Here is a 27,584-nt window from a genome sequence, read left to right as displayed (position 1 = left end):
CTACTATCGGGACGATGCAATTAAATTACAACCAACCCTTGTTATGATTACTAATAATTCTTATACTATTGATATATCTAACCATTTAGACAAATCAATTGCCCTCGAAGGTAGCGTTAACAACAACTTACCTTTAAAACCATTCGAAATTAACAACTTCGAAATATTTAATTTATAAACACCAGTTCTCAATAGTCCAATGGCAGAAAACCAAACATTTCAAAAAAATGATATTGGAAATTTAATACGACACGATCATCTAAATTCGGAAGAGAAGAAACAGCTATTTAAATTTATAAGAAAATTCGAAAACCTTTTACATAAAAACTAACCAAAACATACAATAAAACTACCGACGAAATTCCCGTACATGTGAAATTATATAGGTATCCGCCTGTCAATAAACAAGAAGTCAATAGGCAAATGGAAGAAATGTTACAATAAGGAATAATTCAACCCTCAAGTTCCCCTTGAAGTTCACCAGTGTGGATTGTACCAAAGAAAGCAGATGTATCTGGACGTAGAAAGCGGAGACTCGTGATAGACTACAGAAAATTAAATGAGAAGACTATAGACGATAAATACCCAATACCTAATATCACTGATATATTGGATAAACTAGGACGATGCCAATATTTCACAACGTTGGAACTCGCCAGTGGATTCCACCAAATCGAAATGGATCCTGAAAGCATCCCGAAAACAGCATTTAACGTAGAGCATGGACATTACGAATATACACGTATGCCATTTGGTCTTAAAAACGCACCCTCTACATTTCAGCGCGCAATGGACAATGTATTGCGTGGATTACTAGGAAAAATATGTCTCCTGTATATGGATGACATCATTATATACTAGACCAGTCTTCAGGAACACATGGACTCATTAAAATTAGTCTTTGAACGACTTGCATTCTTCAATGTGAAAATACAATTGGATAAATCTGAATTCCTAAAGAAAACAGTGGAATTCCTAGGACACGTGATAACACCGGACGGAGTTGAACCGAACCCCAGAAAAATTGCAGCCATTAACAATTTTAAAATTCCGAACACTCCTAAAGAAATTAAACCCTTCCTTGGTCTTGCCGGATATTACAGGAAATTCATAAAAAATTAAAATTTATATAAAAAAAGCAAACAGAATGTCAATGCTGACGCCATCTCACGACCACCCAAAGAAATACACCCTGTAGATCTAGTAAAACCCCCATTAACACATATGTCAGCTGTATGTGAAGAATACGAGGAAAAAAATGACCAATATTTATGGCACGAAAAGATTAAACACTTCTTCGAATCACAGGAAAATCTGTTTGAAAGGTCTGAAAGAATTTTAAAAATTTGAAAAAAATTGGAAACCAATCGAACGCTCGGAGATAATTAAGGAATTTGAAGCAAATCTTTTTGATCAACAAAATTATCCTTTAGCGCAATGTGTCGCTGCCGATTTAAAAATGGAACAAGCCATTGCTGTAGATTTTAAACAAAAATTTAACAACCTACAATCATAAAACGCTAAACCAGTAGAAATAGCAACATTATTTGACAATAAAAATAATCTTTTTATTTATTATTTAGTGACTAAAGAAACATCTAACCAAAAAGCAACCTACTATGTGCTTTGGAAAACCTTAATTAATATCAAAAACCATGCAAGAGAGAATCATGTTACACGAATAGCAATCCCTAAACTATGATGTGGACTAGACCAGTTGTATTGGCTAAAGGTAAAATCAATGATTAGTCACCTATCAAAATCAACATATTGAAATACTCGTATGTCACTGGCCGAAAAAGAAACCCAAAATTAAGATAATTTCGGATATTCAAATAAGACCTCCAAATACAGTTAAAAAGACACTACAACCCGAAAAACTAGAAGAACAAAATAACCCATCCACAAGTAAAGAAGCTCAAGAAAAGGTAGACAACTCTGAAACGGACACGGTACATTTATACATTTATGGAAAATCCAATTATAGGAGCTCCATATGTCAATAAAGCTCTTAATACCTTTAAAAATGAAATTATATTTAAATGGACTGATTTAACACAACCTCATGCAAGAACAGAAAGATTATTTGACACTAAGAAAAGACTGATGATGTACATTAACAAAAACCCAACAATGGAAGAAATTCAAAAGCTTCTACGAGACAATTTACCCCCAGACATTTACTGTTTACATTTCCCTAATAAAGAACTAGAACCAGTAATTATAAGCACCTTTCAGGAAACGTTTAAAAATAATGCATTTAAACATTAAAAGATAAAAGAAAACAGGAAGAAATAATAGAAAGACATAACACTACAAAATCATCACATCGAGGAATTATTGGCCAAGCTTGGAAAGAGACGTAATAAACTTCGTTAACACATGCGAAATATGGCAAAAAACGAAATATGATAGACATCCTTATAAATCGTTTACAAACCTACACCAATCGGAACTAAACCCTTAGAACATATTTGTATGGATATGGATATATACTCGATATCAGGACAAAAATATCTTACAATAATAGATTTCTCTAAATTTGCAGCAGCATACCCAGTTAATGAACCTTCCCTCGAAATATGTCATAGCTTAACTAAATTCTTTTCACATCATGGAACACCAAGTAAAATTACTACGGACAACGCACAAAGCTTTAAAAGTAACCTAGTACAAGACTTGTGTAAAACGTATCGAGTCGAGTTACATTTCACTACCCCGCATAATGCAAATTCAAACTCAGCAGTCGAAAGATTGCATTCTATCCTTAAGGAAAGTCTAGTAGCTCTTAAAAATGAATATCGTACTAAAACGATCCAAGAGCTAATGGATATCGCAATACTAAATTATAATATTCTTCCGATGAGTATACTCCTTTCCAAATTCTAAAAGGAAATCTGAATTATCAACTAAATTTCAAGAAAAACCTAAATCAATTGCAAACAGATTATGTGTACAAACTTGTGGAAATGTTTAAGGAACTTACTGAAAAAATAAATTTAAAACTTAATGCAAAAAAGGCAAATGTTTTAGCAAAACTAAATGAAAAACGCAAAAATGACACCGAAATACCTAAAGGTACTAATCAATTAATAAATACACCTCGGAAGTTAACACAAAAGTTACAACCTAAATATAAAATAACTCAATTTAAAAACCAAATACACTCGAAAGATGTTAAAAGACATTTATAAGTTTTAGGTAAGAATGAAGATTGCCATTCTCCTGCTGCCGCTAATCGTAAGTGCCCAATATAAAGTCGAAGATATAACAAATCCCCTGTTACCAGTACATCAAGGAAACAGTTATGTTGTAACAAACTTTCATCATGTCTACTATCATGTTAATTTGAGTAACTTACAGGATTGTTTAACATTAACGAAATCAACACTTTTACGAATTAATGCTACCCTATATAATTTAAATACGCCCTTAAGTCACTTATTAGTAACTCGGACCCTAGATCTTATATACCAAGCGGAATCTATTAAAGCCTTTATTAATCATTATACCACTCCAGTAAAAAGATTGAAAAGGGGACTCTTTAATTTCGTTGGAAAGGCACAAAAATATTTATTTGGAACTCTAGGCTCAGATGATGGTCAAAAATACGACCAATATATAAAAGACGATCGTTAAACGGCTGATAAAGGACATAGACATTCAGCTGAAATATATAAAAAATAATCAGCAAAATATACTGACCCAAATTAACTTCCTAGCAAAAATGACGCAAACTATAACAATAACCTCTTATTTCATTATTTTACTCGACAACCTGGAAAATAATCTTCGTGTTGTCAATGAAATACGAATGAATGTGCAGACCACTATCAACTTCGCTGAAATAAATGTAATGCACCTTAGCATTTTTAAATATAAAGAACTTAAGAATACTATCTCTAAACTTCGACGAATTCCCTTTGATAGCAGAATTAAATACTACGAAGTGACGCACGCTGACGTTACGATCAAAAATGACGTTATATTTTACGTAGCTATACCTCTTATTTTTAATAAGTCTTATGATCTGTACCGTATATACCCCATACCAATTAATAATAAAATATCCGTTATAAACAATCCCTACCTTTTGAAATCGACAGACGATTCCTTTAACCCGAAGGAAAACTGCTACAAAATCGAGAACATGTCCTTATGCCCCAATAATCTGCTTAATAAAAACGAACCCTATATTCGGCCAACAATTAATTTATCTAATCATTGTCCAATGATTCCAATCGAATATAAAGAAACCTCAGCTACCCAATTAAATGATAACTCTATTGTAGTTATCCCGAATTCCCAAGAAAAAATAAATTTTTATTGCCCAAATCAACAAAGTGTTGAAATAATAAATAAAGCATCTTTAATTCTGCCCGTAACGTTAAAATTAAAAATAATAACTATGACCCTCAAAAAGGAGACGTAATTAAAGACTAAAACTTCCGTCAATAGTTATTAATGAAGAATTGGTTCAAAATATCGAACCACTACAGAAATTAATGTTGAAAATATAAAAGAAGATATGGAAAGTGCTCGAAACTTAGTAAATCGCCCTCTAAAACACTTACTTAGCTTTGATAAACTCTAGTGTTTCGATTTCTGTAATACTTATTATTATAATTTTAATAATAATTATTATTGTAATCTATTATTACCTAAAAAGAAAACAAAATGTAAAGGTGGGCATACAACTAAAAATTCTCGAAAATCAACCCCGATTTTCTCAAACTTGAGGAGGGAGGAGTTATATGGCCACTTATGATGAATATGTTAATAGAAGATAGTAATACGAGACATATGCTTATTCAGCTGTTTTAATAATATAAATACGCGCGCTAATCGTAGGATAAGACAGTCTTGAAGTCGCTTTGCAGTAGTTATTATTGTGTTACTTGTGTTTTAAATAAAAAATCGTTTTTTAAAAATACGAGTTTCACATTTCGAAATAAAATTGTATTATTGTTTTTTAAACAGGTGTGTTATTTTACTTAACAATAAATAACCTGCACAATGCTCACTAACGTGAATTATTCTGTTAATGTGTCTGCTAATATTCTGTTAATTTATGCAAAATGAAAGTCAGTGTAATGTAATGTTCCTATCTTTAAACAATAAATATGACATCTTAAAAATTAATTCAAAAACGTTGCGTCATAAAAAAACATCGTTTTCCTATTAGTTTAGTCCTTGTTACTCCAAAAATATGAAAAATCTTTGTTGGCCTGTGATTATTTATATTTCAATATGTGATTTATTTACAGCATAATGATAAATAATAATTGTTACTGATTATTTGTAGTTACTCGAATGTCGTTTACCACACTTGTTGCATTAGATACTATACAAATCTTATATATATTATTAATATGGAACAAATTCATTTTAAAATCATTTTTTGAAGTAAATAGAAAATACATAGGGTGGGTCAAAAAGTTGATGCCGATACCAAGTTCCTTTTTAAAAATAGAACACCATTTTTTTAAAACCATTTTGTATACCTATCTCTCAGAGAATTGAAATTTTTATTGGACGTTGTTGAATATTTTCTATTTCTAATACACGCAAAGCTGAAAGTTGGCTAACATCGTTATTGTTTTTAGACGACATCACCGTAGACAATGTTTTACATGCCCCGTATCTATAAATTTTCTCTTAATTTTACTCACTGTGGATATTGCAATGGGTCTTCAACTCTCTGTGTTTCGTTTAAACGCGCCATATTCATTTTTCTTTACTGGCGGAAATGTAATTTCGGAAATTTACTCATACTAGCTACTTAATTTTGCTCATAAAAAGTAACGGATATACTAGATGAATTATGCGTGAAATTTGACACAAAATTCGAAAATAATGATAATAGTAGAAATAATATTTATTATGGGTGCAAAAAAGTAGTTCACAGACAGCAAAAAAGTTCAAGTTCACAGACAGACACTGAAAGTAATATTCAAATAGATACTTGCATATGTTCGATTCTTAACACGCAATAAATGAAAAAGTTTTTGATAATTGAAATAAAAATAGTATAAAAAAATGAATAAAAACATAACAAAAAAGAAAACAATTAACAAATCCCGCTCAGCGCAGAGTCGCTACACATGATCATTCTCGAAAAAAGACCTTTAAATAAGTTTAATCTTAAGCATTTTGGTTATTTCGGAACTTTATTGTTAGCTGTACAATAGAGTTCCGAAAGAATAATCGTTATAAAAAAGTTAATCAAGATTTTTTTGTTTTTGATTTTTACTTCTTTTAAAAATCATCCATCACTGAAATTATATCTATAAAATGTGATATAAAAAAAAAAGCAACAAATCTTACCTTTATTGATTTACTTATTTTGCATTACGTAGTGAGTTAAAGAGTAATGAAATATGTGAGGTGTCTAGAGTTCCGCTATGAAAATTATTTTCTTTTCTGGGTATAAGGTGGATGGTTCATCTGTAATTCGCGTTGGTACTGTAGTAATTTGCTGGAAATTAAAAGTCTCTTATTTGGCGATCTGTTAAACGTAATATTTCTGCATTTGTATCACCACCGTAAATTATGTTAGCTTAGACTTTTCAAAATGTTTAAAAATGAGACAAAATTGCTCTTTGGTGGTCTGTATAAGGATTTCAATTTAGCAACTTTTAATTCAATCAATAATTTCGTTATCAATGTAATGTTATGGATTTAAAAAAATGGTGTACTATTTAAAAAAAGGAACTTGGTATTGACATCTATTTTATGACCCACACTGTAAATTTTCTGTTTACTGCAAAAAAAAACACAAAAAAAAATTATAATAGACATGACGAGCACTTTTCCTGAAATCCAATTTCTGATTTTTAAATAAATTTGTTCCACACTTTAGCGCTTTACTGTTGTATATTTCCAGTATGTTGCCTATCCCTGTGTAATTTTTATCATGTAAATGCATATATGTGTGTTCTGGTAGGTAATAACTTGTGTACAAAAATTAGCAAATGATATTTATACATATGACTAATACTCAACCAGTCCAATTCATTTATTTTCGCTGATATTCTGATATGTAATAAATCTTCAATATGTGTTTTGTCATTTTGTCATATTGTCGATGCTCTTCTAGATCTAAGAATCTTATTATGTATATAATAATATCATATATATATATATATATATATATATATATATATATATATATATATATATATATATATATATATATATATATATATATATGATGACACTATATTCCGGGATATCATCCGTTCGCTCGTTGAACTCCGACTGGAATCCTGCATCCGACTGGAATCCTGCAAATCTTGCATCCGACTGGAATCCTGCAGACGTTTCGCCAAAATCTCACTTGGCATCTTCAATGCTCGCGCTCCGAAAACACTTCGAACACGAGCGCGAGCATTGAAGATGCCAAGTGAGATTTTGGCGAAACGTCTGCAGGATTCCAGTCGGATGCAAGATTTGCAGGATTCCAGTCGGATGCAGGATTCCAGTCGGATGCAGGATTCCAGTCGGAGTTCAACGAGCGAACGGATGATATCCCGGAATATAGTGTCATCACATTTTTCCATCCGTGAATCAATACGTGAGGATATATATATATATATATATATATATATATATATATATATATATATATATATATATATATATATATATATATATATATATATATATATATATATATATATATATATATATATATATATATATATATATATATATATATACATGAGTGACAGTGACATTGTCTCAACCCGATATTGTTATCAACATAAAATTTTAACAAACATTTTAAAAAGAAAACTTCATATGAACATATGTCCTAAATGCCTTTACTTTTGAGATACAGTTCGGAACACTTTTAAAAAATAAAATATATTTTTTTGACATCTGTAAAACTGCTCTAGATTTTTTAATGAAATTTGGCACACATGTACTATATATCAAGAGACATTACTTAGTATACCACTACAGTATACCACACCAGTGTCTATTTTGGGAGACGCTGATGGTACACCACTGAAATTTAATACCTTGATTTTTTTGCTTGAAAACCTTTTCTCTGCAGATAATTATTATATTACTTAAATAATTGTCATGTGTTTTATTAAAATACTTCAAAAAAATGAAGTACGAATACGAAGTACGTAAACTCTAAGGTGTATTTTTGAAATTTTTATAATTATTACTTATCATTGTAGTAGGTTGTCAGTAAGAATTATTAATTTTGTGTCAAGGCGGTTATTTCACAGTGGTTTGACATCAGTGTTTAAACTATTCTAGCATTTTTACTTTTAAAAAGAACGGTCGAGTTTAAAAATGAGGAGTTGGCATATATGCATTGTTGTATGGTTTGGCTGATGGCAGTGCGCTGGAAGCTAGGCCAGAGCGCTTTCATAATGGAGTCATACCAGAGAGGCGAACATATTGAAATGTACGTGACTGAAACAGGGCAAACAATCATTTAAAAGGGTCCCTTTGGACTGTGAGAACTCCAGAAATTGAAGAAGCAGTTTTCAATTCTTTTATTCTGAATATCTCGCACTTCTTCGATTTGGAAAAGTTTGCACGATTTTGTATTGTACCCATTAATATTTTCCCTTACACGCTAATTCTTGCGTATTATACCTTGTTTGACCAAGAAATACTATTTACAGGTGAAGCTACTTTTTCCAGATATGCTATCAGAAATTTCCACAATAATCATATTTGGGTCGATGAAAACCCCCTTTGCAGTGGTAGAATTTAAACATCAAGAACAGTTTTCGGTAAATGTTTGGTCTCGAATTGCTAGAAGAAGTACCATATTTAATTAGGAACAGATTGTGGCTTACGGGTGACGGAGCGCCTGCTCACTTTAGTGTTGCAGTAACAGAATATTTAATTCATATATTTAGGGTTGGTCGCGGCGGACTTCAATCATATCCCCTTAGTTGCCTAGATTTAAATAGTTTGGATTTTTTCTTATGGGTGCATCTTAGTAGTCTGGATTATCGCACCACGCTGCAGAAGAGCTGAAGGATCATATAAGAGCTTCTTGCGATTTTATAAGAAACACTATAGGTATAGTTCACGAGGACACTTCCAACAACTTATCTAGTTTCTATGTTTTTCTTCTTTCTCAAAATGTTCAAAAAATTATTAATAGTAGGTAGTGTTGTTTTTTAAAATAAGAATCGTTTGTTATTTACCTTGTTGTTAGGGTGTTATGTTATTATTAATTAAACTGCAGAAGTAAAAAGAACAGGCATCTATTATTTAATAGATATTTTATTTTTCACAACGATTTAACAGTCAGTGGCACCACTGGTTTCGATAAAAGAAACTATTGACATTTGCATTCATTTATTAGATCTCCTAATTTTTTTTGTAGTCCGTCGCACGATTTTCACATAAAATTAAAAACTAATTTCTCTGCTTGTTGTCATATTAACGATATTGTTATGACCATGCACAGAAGAGGTTTTTATATTTTTAAGCGAAAACCGCACATCGGATTGAATAAATCAAAGAAATTAAATTTCTTTATGAATTATTGCAGGTTGTAAGAATAATTTTTAATTTAAAAGAAATCAGTGGTGTACCAACAATGCCTCTTGATACATAGTACATGTGTGCCAAATTTGAATAAAATATCTAAGGTGTTATTACAGATATTAAAAAAAAATATATAAGGCGTTTAGGACATATGTTCATATAAAGTTTTCTTTTTAAAATGCACCCAAAAATCTCTTACTTAATTATTATATAAACTTCGTCGGACCATATAACCTTGCTGCCGAAGTTGGTGTGGCCATTTTGGATTTGTGAAATTGTCTGTCGGTTACAAAAATTTGGGCGTCTATAATTTATATATTTTTTATATATTTACTATATTTACTTTGTGAGGTTTACATTTTACATTTTCTTGCATTTTTGATTTTGACACCCTCAGAGCATACTCAATATTCTTACATGAAATCGCGTGATTGCTCTAAACTGAATGTCTATAATTAAGGCGGAGATTTTTGGGTCCATTTTAAAAAGAAAACTTTATATGAGCATATGTCCTAAATGTCTTAACTTTTGAAATACAGGGTGGTAAAGTCTTCAAAAATAAAATATATTTTTTTAATATCTGTAATGCCATTTTAGATATTTTATTCAAATTTATCAAACATGTACTATATATCAAGAGGCATTATTAAGTGTACCACGATTTTGATAAACTATATCAGTGGCGGGCGTACGGAATTTTACTTAATTTTACTTACTAAAATAAAAATTATTCTTACAACCTCCAATCATTTCTACAGAAATTTAATTTTTTGATTTTTTTCAATAGATGCACGGTTTTCGCTTAAAAAAATAAAATCCTCTTCTGTGCATGCGGAGAAATTAGTTTTTATTTTTATGTGAAAACCGTGCGACGGAGTACAAAATAAATTAGGAGATCAAGTCTGCTCATAAATGGATGTAATTTTTTTTTCAACGAAATCGGTGATGCCACTGACTGTCTATGAACAAATGAATAAATACAAATACGTTTACTCACCTACCAACAATTTTTATTGAACGCCTTTGAGGTTCTTGGTCAGGTGGATTGTGTATATACTGATTTCTCCAAGGCGTTTGACCGGGTGGGTCATGTGCATCTTGTCTCTAAGCTTAGAGCTATGGACCTGAGGGCTGGGTTGGTCCAGTGGATTCACTGTTTGCTGTCTGGTCATACTCAGTTGGTTCGTATTAATAGTTATGTTTAGTCTTTCGTTGAGTATGGTTCACCACCGATATAACATTGATGGAGTCCAGATCGAGGCAGTCACTAGCATTAAAGACTTTGTTTCCTTCGATTCTAAACTAAGTTGATACATTTTGCGGAAGTGGTAAACAGGTCTATGCGAGTCCTTAGGTTTGTTGTACGCAATAATGGCCAACTTACTCCACATTGCTTTAAACTCCTTTATATCTCTTTGGTGCGCACTAGGCTGGAGTCTGCACCTGTATGGTCTTCATATTATGCCTGCCATAAGAAATAGTCCAACCAAAGCAACCAACTAACCAAAACTATTTAAATCTGGGGACCTAGTGGGATATGGTTGAAGTTCGCCGCGACTTACCCTAAAATTTAAATATTCTCTTATTTCAACAATAAAGTGAACAGTTGCGCCGTCATGTATGAACCATATTCTGCTCCTAATTAAATATGGGACTTCTTATAGCAATGTTGGCAAATGCCCTTCTAAAAGCGGTCCAATTATCCAGTTAAGTAATTTGCAACAATTCCAGCCCAAACATTTACTGAAAACTGTTCTTGACATTTAAATTAAATTGTATGGGGGTTTTCATCGGCCCAAATATGGTTATTGTTGAAGTTTCTGCTTGCATTTCTGGAAAAAGTAGCTTGACGTGTAAATAGTATTTCTTAATCAAAAACTTTGTCCAAAAGCAATGAAAAAAATTAGAACGCAAGGGAAGTTACCCTTGGACTTGTTGAATATTATATGGGTACAATAGGAAATTGTGCAAAATTTTCCAAACCAAAGATGTGCGAAATATTCAGCTTATTTCCAATTTTTCTAGTACTAAGTTCAGGATTTTTATCAATGGAATTGAAAACTGCTTCTTCAATTTTTGAAGTTTTTACAGTCCGATGGACCCATTTTAAATGATTATTTGCTCCGTTTCAGTCAACTTTCTATGTACATTTCAATTTGTTCGCCTCTGTATAAGGAAAGCGCTGTTGATATAACCATACACCATCTCCTCATTAGTAAACCACTCCTTTTGAAAATAACAATGCTAGAATATTTTAAACACTGATGTCAAACAACTGTCAAACAACCGCCTTGACATAGAATTAATAATTCTTACAGACAACCTACTACAACGATAAGTAATAATTATAAAACTTTCAAAAATACACCTTAGAGTTTACGTACTTCGTATTCGTACTTCATTTTTTTGAAGTATTTAAAAAAAATAACACATAGACAATTATCTGCACGTATAAGAAACAAGTATAAAAAATTCAAAAATACACCTAAGTAAGAAATAATAATGACAATAATTATCAGCATGCTGTCATATTAACGGTATTGTTATGACCATGCAGAGAAAAGGTTTTTATTGTTTTAATCGAAAACCGGAATGAAAAAAATCAGGATATTAAATTTCTTTAAAAATAATTGGAGATTGTAAGGATAACTGTTATGTCTCCCAAAATAGGCATGTGTAATACAGTACGCCCGCAACTGGTACATTTAAAAAAAATTGTGGTAGAGTAAGTAATGCCACATAGTACATGTGTGGCAAGTTTCATTAAAAAATCGAAAGTGGTATTACAGATATTACAGATCTTGGCGAAAGGTCTGCAGGATTCCACTCGGAGTCCAACGAACTCCTTTTTCTTTAACACTCAATATTTCGTCAATTTATTTGTTGAATTCTTCAGGAGTGAACTAAAAATCAATGAAAACATTACAAACTATACAACAGACAATTAAAACCCCTTAGTATAAGTTTCTTTTTTATATCTTCGTTTATTGATGGCTTGAGAATTTTGAACTTGGTTGTTTTTTCCAAATACGTCGTCGGATCTCTGGTGATCGGTTTGTACATTGGGTCGCTCAAAACTTCCTCAATTTTTGCACCATAATCCGATGTATTCATGACGACAGTGTCATTTCGTTTGTCATTATTATGATATTCTTGTTTTTGCTTAGATTCTTCAAGGCTTGAATTTCTTCTCTGCTTAAGTTTAAGTTTGGTTGAGGTGGTATTGAGTGTCTTAAAACGCTGGCGACATCTTGCCTTATTAACTCCGCATCTTGTTCGTCTATGGTGGAAAGGCTTGCTTCGACATTGGAAACGATCTCTTTGACGGGTATTCTCTGGATCTCTGGATGATGGAAAGATGGTATGTTGAAATAGTTTAAACTGTAAGGCTTTGGTTTGTGCTTGGCACTTGTCTAGGTTTCTTGGAATTTGACTGAAGGATTTCTAATTTCTTCCACAGCTTTTTTGACGTGATATCTTTGTCTTTTTCAATGCGTCATAATGCGGTCCCACAGCAACTGATGGATCTCCTTGCTTAGTTTCAGGTGGAGTCTGAAAAGTTGTCGCTCAGTCCGGGTACCGGGTCCGCCTAATCTGGTCGCAGTAGGGAGTTGCTAGCTTTGTCCAGGATAGCTTGCGTCTTCCTGATGCGTGTGTGGTAACACAACCTTGTAAACGTTGGCAGCAAATTCTGGTTGCAGCAATGAGAAAATTCAATTTACATAGCTGAATAACCTTCCTTTGTCTTAGCTTTTCATAAAACTCCGACTGCAATCCTGCATCCAACTGGAATCCTGCAGGCGTTTTGCCAAGATCTCACTTGGCATCTTCAATGCTCGCTCTCCGAAAACACTTCGAACACTGGGAGTTTTCTGCAATGCGTGCGGTATTTATAACCTGCGCCGGAGGTGGTAATAGTGCGGTTTACAAATCAATTTTATCGCTTGTCTGGTGTTGGTGCTGGAATAAAGCCGATGTTGTTTATGTATTTCTTATGGCTAATCGATGTTCCTCGAGCCTGGCTGAAATCCTCCTATTGCTCTGTCCCCCATACGTCAAGCTGCACGATCCGCAAGCCACACTATATACTCCTTGGTTTTCCAAAGTAGTTTTTTGTTTTGGGTTTCTTAATATTGCTGCAATAGTATGATCAGGTTTGCGTGCTCCGTCAACAAAATTTCGAAAGAATAATTTCAATGGAGGTTTTCCGGTGGTACAATAGATTTTACATTTTCTTCTTAGTTATCACTAGAAGCCGAATTTTCATCAGATTCCAGAGTTTTTACATCCATACCAATACTATTATTATCCGGTTTATCTGGTGTGATTGAAGGAATTATGTTCTGAAACTCTGTGATATCAGGAACACTTCTATTAAAAGTAGAATGTAAAATCTCTGGATGACTTGCAAGACTTTTCTGATATTTTTTCGTACAAGCTCTTTTCAAATTGGCACTACGTTTATCAAGTATTTTGCACTGAGAATTAATTATAATAGATGTTATTGAAACTGAATTTGCCATTAAACAAATTTAAGTCTTAGTGCCAATATGTTGGGTAACGTTCACTTGACGGTGTTATAACGGAGATCTTGGAACGCATTTATTTCGATATATACTGTTTTATCTTATACGGCATTTATAAAGAGGAAGGTTTTATAGTATCCAAAGATAAATGGTTTATAATGCAACACAATCCATTGCTATAAAACAATTGTTATACAGCATTAAACAGCTTTAATAAGACACGCTTGAGTAACTGTTTTATAATGCCGTCACTACTAGTTATATGGAATATTATAGAACCCTTATGTAATAGGTATACAGGTCTTAAAAAAATTGATTTTTGATATTGTATAAGCTTGCCTACATCGTTATACGATATATATTAAATCTAAACTATTAAATCATTTAATTCAACAATTTTTATTGAAAACAAAACAATCGCAGCAAATTGCTTAACAAAAACAAACAGTCCTTAAAACAATGCTTTTCTTCTTAGTATAGATAGATTCATTTATTGACTACGTTTCGTACAAAAGGGACGTACAATTGTAGCAAGTGATATTCAAGTGTGATATTCAGTGCAATAAAATCAAATTAATAAATAACATAAAAACACACATCTAATACAAATAAAATTAGACAGTACTATACAGTTTTATAGCGCATCGATACCAGTGACAGTGTCAATGTATGCTCGCAGAGAGTAAAAACAATGACGTTGCAGGAATTCTTTAATAGTATGTTTAAATTTTCTAATGCTCATTTTTTTCACGGTACCTGGTAAAACATTATACAATTTCAATTATCAATCTGCCTTTGATGTGGAACACTATCAAATGCATTTTCGTAATACATGAAGCATAAAAACACGTCTCTGTAAACATCCCGGTAATTTTGAATCAAAGCTTGCAGGCCGAGGATGGCTTATCTTATTCCCAGCCCAGCTCTAAAACCAAAGCATGTGGCTTGAAAGGCTGATTAGGCGATATTGATTGCATTTCTTTGACTTGTTACCTTTATTTAATCTTTGGTGTTTATTCGGTTCTTGTCCATCATATGTAGAATCTCGTTTATCATCCACTTGCTTCTTTGCCCTTTTGTAGCCAAGCTTATTTTGTTGTCATTGTGGTTTTGGTTAGTTTGGTTGTGGTTTTAATGCTTGTCCATGGTCTCGTCAAGTACTCTTTTTAGGTCGTGTTGTATTTTTCAATTGTTTATTGAGCTCTGATTGGACTTTTACTCTCACTTCTTTGTTTGTTAGCTTTTCAGTATCTTCCCGGGTAAGCTGTTACTTTCAGTATGGACGTACTAAAGAGACGATTAACCAGTATATATCTATTTGATTCGGTACTATGTGCTGGTAAGCAGATCCAAGTATTCATGATTTTGTAGCTTTATTCTTAACAGATCATTGATAAAGTTTTTCAAAGAAATCAGGGGAAATGGAAGAGGAAAAGAGAAGACCAAAAAAAAGAAAAAGAGGAAAGAAGATTGAATTTGAAACACACATGACTATAATAACGAAATAGAATGTCAACCCCATACAATCCCAGATAACAGCGACGAAGAATTGCCTTATTTCTCCAACAGCCAGCCAGGGCCATCAGAAATACCATCAAAAAAGGTCATAGGCAAAGCGAAGAAACCTAGACTGCGTACTCTTATTAGTATAACAAAAGCTAGTTTGAGAAGAGCGATTTAAATTCAAAATGTGCCATATGTCGCATGCTTTGCGGACTGTAATTCAGAAAGCACTGATCCATTTCATTTCATTAAGATGTCGATCCAGAGGAACTGTATACCGATAATAGCGATGACGATAGAACCTTTAAGCCCGAAACTGAGATCGAAAATTAAATTTATTAATTTTTTTGTTTATGAGAAAATTAGTTCGTTTCTAAGTTAAGAAATGTTTTCCTTTAATTCCTATGTATATATATAAAATCTGCTACTGTTTTTGACGTATTATCTTTGTTTTATTTTTATAGGTATGTAAAACGTAGATTAGGACGTTTTCTTGAGTTTCTTGTTTAATTTTAAAATTGTAAAGTAATTAAAAGGTTTTATTTGTATAATGACCAGTGCCTTAAATATAAGTTTTTCAGTAGAAAAAACTATTTTTCTAGACCAAAACAAAAAAAAAACAAAAAATATGAAATGAATGATTTTTAATTCTGTGTCCATTACCGGCGCTTCTCTGATGCTACGACGCTTAAATTGAAATTCAGATTTGTGTCAAAGTAGCCAAGAACGCAGGGTAACTTTGAAATGCTCATTTTTAGATTTTATATTTTTTTATTATTTTTAGATCAATTTAGAGCACAGCAATCGATTCAGCAGGCCAGATTTGTTATAATCTAATTTATTTTACAACGTTAGGTTGATAAATAACGACGTTATATTGAAATCCCAAAAACGTGCCAAAATAGCCCCGTTTGACGGTATATTTATATTTATTGGCTTTGCCGGAAGTCTCATTCGGTCTGAATATGGCATAAATTCTATTACCTTGCCTGCCGCCTGTTTTCATAAATTCCGGGTAGGTAGATATTATGCCTGTTCATCTCCTTAATAGTACCTTTAAGTTTCCTTAAGTTCAAACGAGGTACGCACACTCCAAGTTTCAATTTGAAAGGCTGCTTATTCTGAGACTCTATCATGTGATTTTCTTGGGATTATAATGAAGCGGTTTGCCCTTGCCTTCCTTATCGCCGTGTAACAGTCGTTGTCGTGGGTGCCACTGTTAGTGTCTAATCTGCAACCACTTGGAATATACTTAGTTTCTGCTCGAAGTTAGTAATAAACAAGCAGCTGCTGCTGCCTAGCGCTAATTTTTCGTACCACCCAAATCTAGCAAACCCGCTTGGGCTACGGCAAATAAATACTGTATTTTGTAACTTATGCTGTGAAATAAATTATGCTTATTCTTTATCATTTTATCATCGGTCTTCGGTGATCTTTATTTTTTTTATACATCCTTTTTTACAGCTGCCAGTTCAGCGAAAATCAGTACAACGAACGTTAGTAAGTATCTTCGACGATAGGAAAATGGAAAGCTCTACATTGTACCTGGTATCCCCCGCAAATACTACGTTCGCGTCGAGGGATGCTGATCACATTTTTCAAGGGTCTACCGCGCAGTCTATAATATTCAACCAGAGCCACAAGTCAGTGAAGGACCTCGTTTTCAATGGAACTGGCTATTACATTGACGACGAAGGGGAATCAAGTAAGCTCTTGTTTTTTAATTTAAGTTAACAGTGGCCTTTACAGTATTATGGGATCAGCAATAAAATGGCGACATTCCAACCAACCACTATCAGTGGGTGAAAGAGTTGTTATTTTAAATGTTCACTATTTCATAAAATACGATAAACCGATTTTAACTGCACAAGAAACTGTAGATCGATATTCTCGAGTTACTGGAGCTGGGAAAAATGATAATATCTTCGTAATTTGAGGAACTGTGTACTTATAAGCCTTCCTTTTCAACAGTTTAAAGCTTCCCAGCACTTTAACCATTGCCTTCAGCCCCACCTCTTGATATTCAATGATCCTGTTGGCTCCTTCAGAACTTAACTAAAACTGATTTGTATTCTAATCTGTACCTGATTATATACTGTTTGACGGAGTGACCTGAACATTGTCTCGAATGACTGGGTAGCGGTTAAGATTGTTTGGTCATTTAGAGCTTGCCATTGTCGTATTTTTCTTTGGTGCAATCAGCCGCCCCTGGCGTTTTTAACTGCATAAATATATTTGGGATGAGGTGTGATATTTCTTCATAAATTTGACCGTTCCAAGGAATAGTATATTATGCAACAAGTACGGTAAACGGCATTTGACTCACGAGTTTTTAATAAACGAGTGAGAAGATTTGATTCTTTTAATTGTTCAATGGAGTGAAAGGAAATTACTATCAGTTTTTTTTTCTTAAGTGTTTTGTATATAATTGATTGCCGAACCAACTGTGCTAACAATAGGTCGGAGGGAGAAACCTTAGGAAGAAACCTTAGGGAGTCAGTAGAAACAAGGATATTTAGAGTGCTGAGGTGCGACAAATTTTTCATGGATTCGACTGAAGAAGCAGCTATAATAGCATATTTAAGGTTGCGTTTCATAGATGACGCAGGATCTTTTTTAAGTTGACGATAGAATCCGTTATTAAGAATACCTCCATTTTTTTCTCCATTGTCAGTTGTGTTCATGACTACCTTAGCATTTTCTTTATTTGCTTTAAAAATGACTATGCCAGGATCAGATTTTTGAGATTTTAATGTTATTTGTTTAGGCTTTGCAATATAAGATTTATGAGATTTGGAGTTATTAAGGATTTTTGCGGTTTCAACTCGACTTTTATTAGCTATTTGAGAGGGCACTTTGTTTAGGATAGACTCGACATATAAAATGATTTCGTGTTTTCGGTAATATATCGGGTAAGTACGAAGTTGGAACCTTTTGCAGGTACTGACTTTTCAGTCTCAATGTTGGTTCGATGACAGATTTGCCGCAGCGGTTGGTAAATTAGAAGACTTTGATGGTTTTAGTTGTGGCGAGGTTAATTTTTTACCTTTATCACTGTGATTCTGGATAATAGCTTTCTCATGAATCTTATTTGAAAAAGCATCGAACTCGGAGGTCCATAGTCACCTCTGGAAGTTTTTCAAAATTTTACGGATAATACTTTCTTTCTTCTTAGTATTATATCATCAACAAAGATTTTCACTTATCTCAGTGTCGCAGTCTGCCTTTCTTTAATCTGTATAGGATTCGTCAAGTGAGTGGGGTTCTCGAATGTCCCCAGAAGTTCATCCAACGACCGTACGGACATGCGAAAGTAAGTAAAAAATTTGTCATAGAACTTTCGAATATCGAAGGGGTGGAACCAACACCTGCTGGAGATAGGTTCAACTAGTAATAACACATGCTTGTTTTTCTTTGGCATCACTCGCCAACTTATCAGTTTGTCAGTTGCATGTTTGGGAAGAATAAAGCGTTAGCTATGTAGGTTCATCATTCAAGTAGTCAAGATGAGAAAATCTCTTCTTTAATGATCTGCTGGACTGCTTTTCGATATTCTCTGGCTTCACTACCTTAATAGCTTGAAACAGTAGCTTTAAGGTGTTTCATTTAAAGTATAGTGTTGTGACAAATCCTTTCACTTCTGCCCATAAAAATTCTCTAAGACTTAAATTATTATTATTATTATATATATATATATATATATATATATATATATATATATATATATATATATATATATATATATATATATATATATATATATATATATATATATGATGACACTATATTCCGGGATATCATCCGTTCGCTCGTTGAACTCCGACTGGAATCCTGCATCCGACTGGAATCCTGCAAATCTTGCATCCGACTGGAATCCTGCAGACGTTTCGCCAAAATTTCACTTGGCATCTTCAATGCTCGCGCTCCGAAAACACTTCGAACACTCGAAGTGTTTTCGGAGCGCGAGCATTGAAGATGCCAAGTGAAATTTTGGCGAAACGTCTGCAGGATTCCAGTCGGATGCAAGATTTGCAGGATTCCAGTCGGATGCAGGATTCCAGTCGGAGTTCAACGAGCGAACGGATGATATCCCGGAATATAGTGTCATCACATTTTTCCATCCGTGAATCAATACGTGAGAATATATATATATATATATATATATATATATATATATATATATATATATATATATATATATATATATATATATATATATAGTCGGTACGATTTGCGATGGCATATCCTTGATCCTTGTATATTTTTTATAGGTTGATTCTTAGGGTTTGGTCCACAGTGAACAAAACTCACAAATAATTTTAAAACACTGTAATTGTCATTGACGTTTCGACCGACAACCCAGGTCTTTCTCAAAAACTGCAAAACAAAGGACAAAAAAAACGAGATCACACAAAGAATTAGTTCGCTATCAAAAAATAAAACGTCTAACAGTAGACATTACAAATATTACAAAAACAAATTACATATATTAGTCATACTCACAAATTTATTTTTTTTTTATAAATGTCTATTATTAGCGCTGTTTGTGAAAAAGTACCACAACATACATCATTGCCAAAAACAATAACGTTCTTGCATTGGCGTACGAATCAAAAATAGAAGTGGAAAATAAACATTCATTGTATCTGATGTCTTTTTTTTCCCTCTTATTTATTTATTTAGAGTGTACTTTTGTGTTAAGTTTAAGACCTACTGATACGCGGTGGAGCATCTGAGCATTAAAATGGTCTACTTTAACAATTCGAAATAGATTTCACTAAGGTGTTTTATGTCGGTTTTCGCGTTTATGGCGTTTTTATTCCTTTGAATATGTATCATCTCAATTATTTCCCTTTTTTGTGTGTTTGGTTCGGTAACAAGTATTTTTGTGTCATCGAAGTTAAAAGTATGTGTTTTCTCCGTTATATGGCTGCTGATGGCTGTTTTGTTTCTTTTTTGTCGTACTTATGACTATTGATGCGGTTCTTCAACAGTTGGCTAGTCTGTCCAATGTACACTTAGTCACAGTCGTTGCGTGGTATTTGATATACAATGTGACTTTTTTTATCTTTGGGTATTGGTGTTTTTAGTTTACTGAAATTCCTATTTAACAAATTTTGACCCTTGTGGCAGATTGTTACAGAGCTTCCCTGAAACACATTCGAGATTTTTTCCGATAAATTTGGTATGTATGGCAACGAACAATATTCTCGTTTTGATGGTTGTGTGTTTTCCTTAACAGAAATCTTGTTGTAGAATTTATGTATCCTTCTTTTAAAAGTAGAGTTAATTAAGACACTTGGGTAATTGTTTAGTTTTAGTGTGTACTTAGCCTTATATATAGCTTCTTTTCTGTACTCTGGATCAGATAGATTTATAGCTCTGTCAGCCAACCCGATAATAACAGTCTTTTTTGTGATATTGGGTGTTGGGAGTGAAAATGAAGGTATCGTCCAGACCATGTATATTCCGGGATATCATCCGTTCGCTTGTTGAACTCCGACTGGAATCCTGCACGCTTGTTGAACTCCGACTGGAATCCTGCATCCGACTGGAATCCTGCAGACGTTTCGCCAAAATCTCACTTGGCATCTTCAATGCCCGCGCTCCGAAAACACTTCGAACACTGGGAGCGCGAGCGTTGAAGATGCCAAGTGAGATTTTGGCGAAACGTCTGCAGGATTCCAGTCGGAGTTCAACAAGCGAATGGATGATATCCCGGAATACAGTGTCATCACATTTTTCCATCCGTGAATCAATACGTGAATATATATATATATATATATATATATATATATATATATATATATATATATATATATATATATATATATATATATATATATATATATATATATATATATATTCTCACGTATTGATTCACGGATGGAAAAATGTGATGACACTATATTCCGGGATATCATCCGTTCGCTCGTTGAACTCCGACTGGAATCCTGCAAATCTTGCATCCGACTGGAATCCTGCAGACGTTTCGCCAAAATCTCACTTGGCATCTTCAATGCTCGCGCTCCGTGTTCGAAGTGTTTTCGGAGCGCGAGCATTGAAGATGCCAAGTGAGATTTTGGCGAAACGTCTGCAGGATTCCAGTCGGATGCAAGATTTGCAGGATTCCAGTCGGAGTTCAACGAGCGAACGGATGATATCCCGGAATATAGTGTCATCATATATATATATATATATATATATATATATATATATATATATATATATATATATATATATATATATATATATATCTTTTACATCATTTTCGAATATCATAAACATAAACATAAAATATATGTCGCTATAGTTTTTTTTTGCAAGTGTGAAAACTAATATTGTTTAGGAAAAGTAAAATATTGGAAAAAGATTTAGGTTTAGATATATTTAGTAAAAAAAAAGTTGAAGAATTTCAAAACGAATTCAGGACAAAATTCAAAAATGGGATGTTTCACTTAAAAAAAAACATATTTACATTAAAATAATTGTAAATTGTGCATCTTAATAATCTTTTGCCAGTCTCTCCTGCAAAATACCTAATTATACACCGAAATGATATGCGGAAAGTTTTATTTTACACGTTAGTTTCGTTTCTCACGGATCCGAGCCACTTCGGACATTTTTGGGATATTACCGCGCAGGTTGGATACACCACAAAGTGTCGAATGTTCAAAATATCGAAAATCCCGAACGGCGTTCGGTCTCGTTTCGGAAAGACTCGGTGAACTTCGTTTTTTGAATATTTCTACGTTGTTATCACCCCCTATTTATTACACCCACCTGCCAAGGTAAAAGTTGACTTCTACCAAATCAATTTTTTAAAAATTTTATGAATGATAATGTTGACAACCAGATCTTTTGAACAAACACCCTGCTAAAGTATTTTTGAAAGAAACTTCGACGGGCTTTTGTAATACTATTTACAAATCTTCTGGATTCCTTCTGCGCCAGTTGTTTATAAATAAAATTTGCATACGTTTGGGCAATAAGAGCTTAACTGAAATAGCACTCTGTGTAGAATAGTTTGAAGGCAAAATTTCAAGTTTTTGGGGCGTATCACTGATTTCACATTTCTTAAGCTTCGTCATAGAAATTATCAGTTTTACATAAGTGAAAATTCATTTTTTAGCAAAAAACGAAAACAATTATGAGCTGACTGGATCCAATGTGCAACTTGTCCCGGGTAGTTGTGAGTGAATCTTGAGGTAACACACATTTATGCGCCCCTACCCCTAGCCTATTTTATAAATAAAATGAGATATTTCTCATAGCCACATGAGAATCACATAAAAATGGCTTCACCAAATTTTTTGTTGCATTGATGTAGCAAAAAATATTAGTATTGATTGTACGTCGTTTTTGGAGTAAAACAGTTGAAATAGTTGAAATGAAATAAAACACAAGCGTTGTAATAATTATCCCTAACAGATAGTATTTCCGGAATATTTTTCTTCCATCCACATTTATTTTTATTTGATGTACGATCTACAGAGCCTTGTCCAAGTAAAAGTCTGCAAGAATAACATTTTGTATTTTTATGAGAAAGGTAACTTCTATGTATTTAATTAACACTTCAAAAAATACCAAGAAAAGTCAAATACCTACTGGCATTTTATTGGTGGTTTCTATTAATGTATACACAGTTAGAGGCTATCTATCGAAAAAATATAAAATACTTGCTAATCCTTGAAAAAAATCAAAGTGAAAAGGTATGTAAAATCCTTTTTAAAAACTGTCCCCCACATTTGAATTCTTTGATACAGGGGCTTGCGGGAAAATGGCTAATATCTAGTCCATTCGCTTGCTCCCAGAACTGAGATCTTCTAGTTCTACAGGAAAATTCTGTCGCCTCCATCTCTGTTTTGAGGCACTAAGTTGAAAGGAACTACTAAGCCACTTTCTGCATTTCTAAAATTATATTAACATAATTGAAATTTATTAATACCTTTATGGTTTCAGGGGTACGGTATAGTGTACCCATTTCTACAAATATTTTAATACCAATAATTTGTTTACCTTGTGGCAAGTCTTAAAATTCCTGTGTTGTATTTGACCCTCCCAGTGTTCAAGGTTGTGTTGTCCTTTCCTTAAAATGAATATACCATTCTCTTTCACCTTTCCTGATGCTTGATATTTTGTTCCTGTACATCTGAGATGTGTTTTTCCAATAACTTGATTTTAAATATATTTTTTTATTAATTTACAACCTACAAAGGATTAAATAATACTATAAAATGCAATATTTTTTGCGCTAACCATGGAAAATGCTTAATTTGAGCTACTATAAGATATAAAATACATCCAGAAATTGTGGAAAATATTTGTTGAGGGGATTTGTTCCTGTTCTGCATTTTAAAGTAGCAAAATGTTAACTTAATAAGATAAGTTATTTAAAATAAGTTTTACATTTGATATCCCTATAAAATCGTTGGTTACAATCTAAAAATTCTGTTGATTTATTTATTTATTTTTTTTGAACAGGTGGGAATCTTTTATAGACGCTAGGTACAAGTTCTTCCCTTCCCTGGCAGTCCAGGACTCCCCTGGCAGTGACCAGGTCTACCCGCTAATCCCACCTCATTCCTCACTCGCCACCGCGTTATCACCTTGCGGCATTCGTCGTGGGTGATAGGCTGCCTGGCCTTGTTCTCTATTTCCGTCTCCCCTCCCCCTCTTTTTGCGTCATGATCTTTACAATCATAGCTGCGACAGCTTCCCAGTTTTCCCTGCTCTTCAGCATGGTGCTCACCAGGTTATCCGCTGTTAGTCGTTTCCCTATCTTGCGTTCCGTTTCAGCTCTGAAGGCGGCTTATTTCTGACAGGTAAAGAGAGTGTGCTCTGCATTGTCCCTGTCCGAACACATATGTCGCCTTCGCTCTTCCCGATCCTAAGTGTGTAGCTCCGAAAAGACCCATGCCCTGAGAATATCTGGGTGATGTGATAGTTTATCGTCCCCTAATTTCCATCTCGACCTTGTCTCTCTCCCTCTTCCATCCGTGCCCACGCAGCACCATCGCCTCACTTTTTTTATGCGGCAGTTCTAATCCATTTGGCATTAGCCAATCATTTTCGTCCTCCATTGCCTCATTTGCCTTATGCGAAAGGTCTTTAGCGTCGTTCCTTAGCACCAGTATTCCAAGGTCGTCACATATTTACCCAGATCCAGCCTGAGAACCCCGTAGTACAGAATAATCCATAAGGTCGGACCCGATACCGAGCGTTGCGGCACTCCCTTTGTTTCCGTCTCTTTTTCTATAATTATACTCCTGTTATTCACGTAATCTTCGATTATATTTGTGATGTACCTCGATATTCTCTTTCTTTTCATTTCTGATATAACAGTATTCCAAGATGCACTATTGAAGATGTTCTTTACATTGAGCGTTATCAGCTTCAACCATTTCTTCTCTTCTCTTCCTCGTTACGATTTCAACCGCCTGTATATTCGAATGGACTTTCCGAAAGCTAAACTGGTTAGATGATAACCCCTTCATTATGTCTAACTCTTGCTCAAGTCTGTGCTTGATTAGACCATCGTGGAGTTTACCCAGAGGTTGAAGAGAAGGTGTATTCATTTTAAGGGAGGGACAACATAATCATCAACACTTGGAGGCCCAAATACAATTATTTTAAGAGTTGCAAGCATGTCTACAAGAGAAAGGAGACCGAAAGAATGTATGCAATAGTCTTGCGTTAAGGTAAAGAAATTATTAGCATTAAAAATATTTAACATATATATATATATATATATATATATATATATATATATATATATATATATATATATATATATATATATATATATATATATATATATATATATATATATATATATATATATATATATATATATATAGTCAAATTGTCGGACCTACCCTTCATTAAATATGGGCATACATTTTGTTTTTTTTTGGGATTGGCAAGTATTAAATATTTTTTGGGTAGGTGACCTCTACTTTCGAATAAGTTAATAGAATCCACTGACAAATGTTAAATAACAATATATATTTTAAAATGGCATTAGGTATTTGACCTTTCTTGGCACTTTTTGAAGTACTAAATAATTACATTTGACATTTATTAAAAAAAATACGGGTAACTCCTAGTAAAGTGTATAAAGGTACAGGTTACCCCTGTCATAAAAATACAAAAAGGTTATTCTTATAGGCTTTTACTTGGACAAGGAAATTTGGACCGAAGAAAACTATCGCGGAAATACTATGTAATTATTAAAATGCTCGTGTTTTAAATTTTTGTTTTATTTTAACCATTGAACAGTTTTACATAAAAAAAGATGAACAATCCATATAAATATTTTCTGCTACACCAATGCAACTAAAGATTTGGTAGGGCAATCAGCGGCGGGGAAGTTGCTGCAAATTTTAAGTTGAAGTTTCTTTGAAAAGTGCTATAGAGAGTGGTCCAGGGTAAGAGTAGATTCCAGATGGAAAGAAAACTAAAAATACTTTAGTAAGGTACTTGTTTAAAAAATGAAGTTCAATGAAGTCAACGTTGTGCTTCATAAAATCTAGATAAATTTGATTTGGTAGACGTCAATTTTTACCTAAACTGGTGGCTGTAATAAATAGGGGGCGATAACGACGAAAAAATATTCAAAAAAATACTCATTGGTTAGTAAAAAATATTTTTTTGAATGCGGGTTGCAGTGTCCCTCAATAAAATTTACCTTTGTTTTTCTTTTTTTGAAACAATAATTGATCTTATAAATTACCGCACGGTTTGGATTTTGACGTTAGTCAATTCTGACGGTTATGTAGTGAATGCATTCGCGTTGTTTTGCAAGAATGTAGCCAAAAAAAGGGTTTTGTTGGTTAATATACTATTAAAACGTTTGTATTTACTATCTTCCCATAACTTTTGTAATAAACTTTACTTTATCATTGACTCACTCTGTACAATTACACTATGTTTTTCTGCCATATCTTCCACGGCGTATGTCATAATCCGATGTTTGCGCAAATATGCTATAGGAAGGAATTCTTTAAACCGTGACTCACCTGGTATCGCTGCCCCCGGGCCGTCTTATCTAACTGCATCCGACACAAGCAAGGCTTGAAAAAAGTCTTTTGGGACCATTTTTTCATTTAATGGAAATTCAAATTTTTTGACTTTATACGGACGATGTTCTACCGACTAGTCCCGAAAAAAAGTATGGATAATTGCCGCTTAGCTGGTGCATTCGTTCATCACTCGGGACAAGTAAACTAAATATAATTTTTTTTTTATTTGATTTTGATAATTTTTTTTGTTGTATAGGTCTCTGAAAAATTCACTAAAACCTTGCTTTGCCTATTGCTTCAACTTAAAGTCATAACCAGCTGAAAGTATTTAAGAAAAGAGAGAGACGAGAGAAGTACTGTTAGGGATTAAAAAAAATAAATTGGCAAACGAATTCTTATCCAAGAGTACTTGAACCCAACTTGACCAATTTTTAAAATGTTTCAATACATGGTGTTTGAGATATCGTTTGCGCCCGGCTTTAAGCTGCACATCTTTGATCATAGTTTGATTTTGATATTTTTTTTCTTGGATAGATCTCTGAAAAACGCAGTATGTTTCATATTAGATCAACCAAAGTCATGGCTAACTGGGACTAATTTTTTATGTCAAATATCAAGAAGGGCTATTAGGAATTTTTTTTAGAATAAAGTATCAGGACCATATAAAACTAGAAATATTGCGGGCGCCTCGCTTAAGCACTACTCCTATTATTATAATGTTAATTTATGGCTCAATTTCGATAATTCTTTTTTGTTGGATAAATTTTACTAAAGAGAAATGAAACGGTTTTGAATTGTTGAATTGTATTGAAACAATATAAATATTGGTGTAGTTGGGTTCTAAGTACTCCTGAATAAGAATTCGTTTCCAAATGATTAAAAAGAAATCCCTAATAGTACTTCTCCCTTCTCTCTCTTTTGTTAAATAGTCTCAGTTGGCCATGACTTTAAGTTGAAGCAACAAGCAAAACAAGATTTTAGTTTTCAAATACCTACCCAA

General features: G+C 33.4%; 2 protein-coding genes across 3 annotated transcripts in view; one reads left to right on the top strand and one right to left on the bottom strand.

Moving 5' to 3' along the window:
• Window positions 1-27,584, top strand: part of LOC132699002 (uncharacterized) — a 110,530-nt gene that overhangs the window by 6,336 nt on the left and 76,610 nt on the right. For both annotated transcript variants that reach the window (XM_060665385.1, XM_060665386.1), the window contains exon 2: window positions 17,025-17,265. In XM_060665385.1, the coding sequence (XP_060521368.1) occupies window positions 17,085-17,265 (181 nt within the window). In that variant the 5' untranslated portion in view covers window positions 17,025-17,084. The remainder of the gene's footprint in view (window positions 1-17,024; window positions 17,266-27,584) is intronic.
• The window catches only part of LOC132698999 (mucin-2-like), a 475,159-nt gene that overhangs the window by 384,133 nt on the left and 63,442 nt on the right, over window positions 1-27,584 (bottom strand). The gene's annotated exons all lie outside the window — the stretch shown is intronic.

The sequence above is a fragment of the Cylas formicarius genome, unplaced genomic scaffold, assembly GCF_029955315.1.
Source record: "Cylas formicarius isolate icCylForm1 unplaced genomic scaffold, icCylForm1.1 PGA_scaffold_3__17_contigs__length_32017465, whole genome shotgun sequence".
Lineage (NCBI taxonomy): Eukaryota > Metazoa > Arthropoda > Insecta > Coleoptera > Brentidae > Cylas > Cylas formicarius.
The sequence above is the reverse complement of the archived record's forward strand: the minus strand, read 5'-3'. Positions and strand labels throughout refer to the sequence as shown.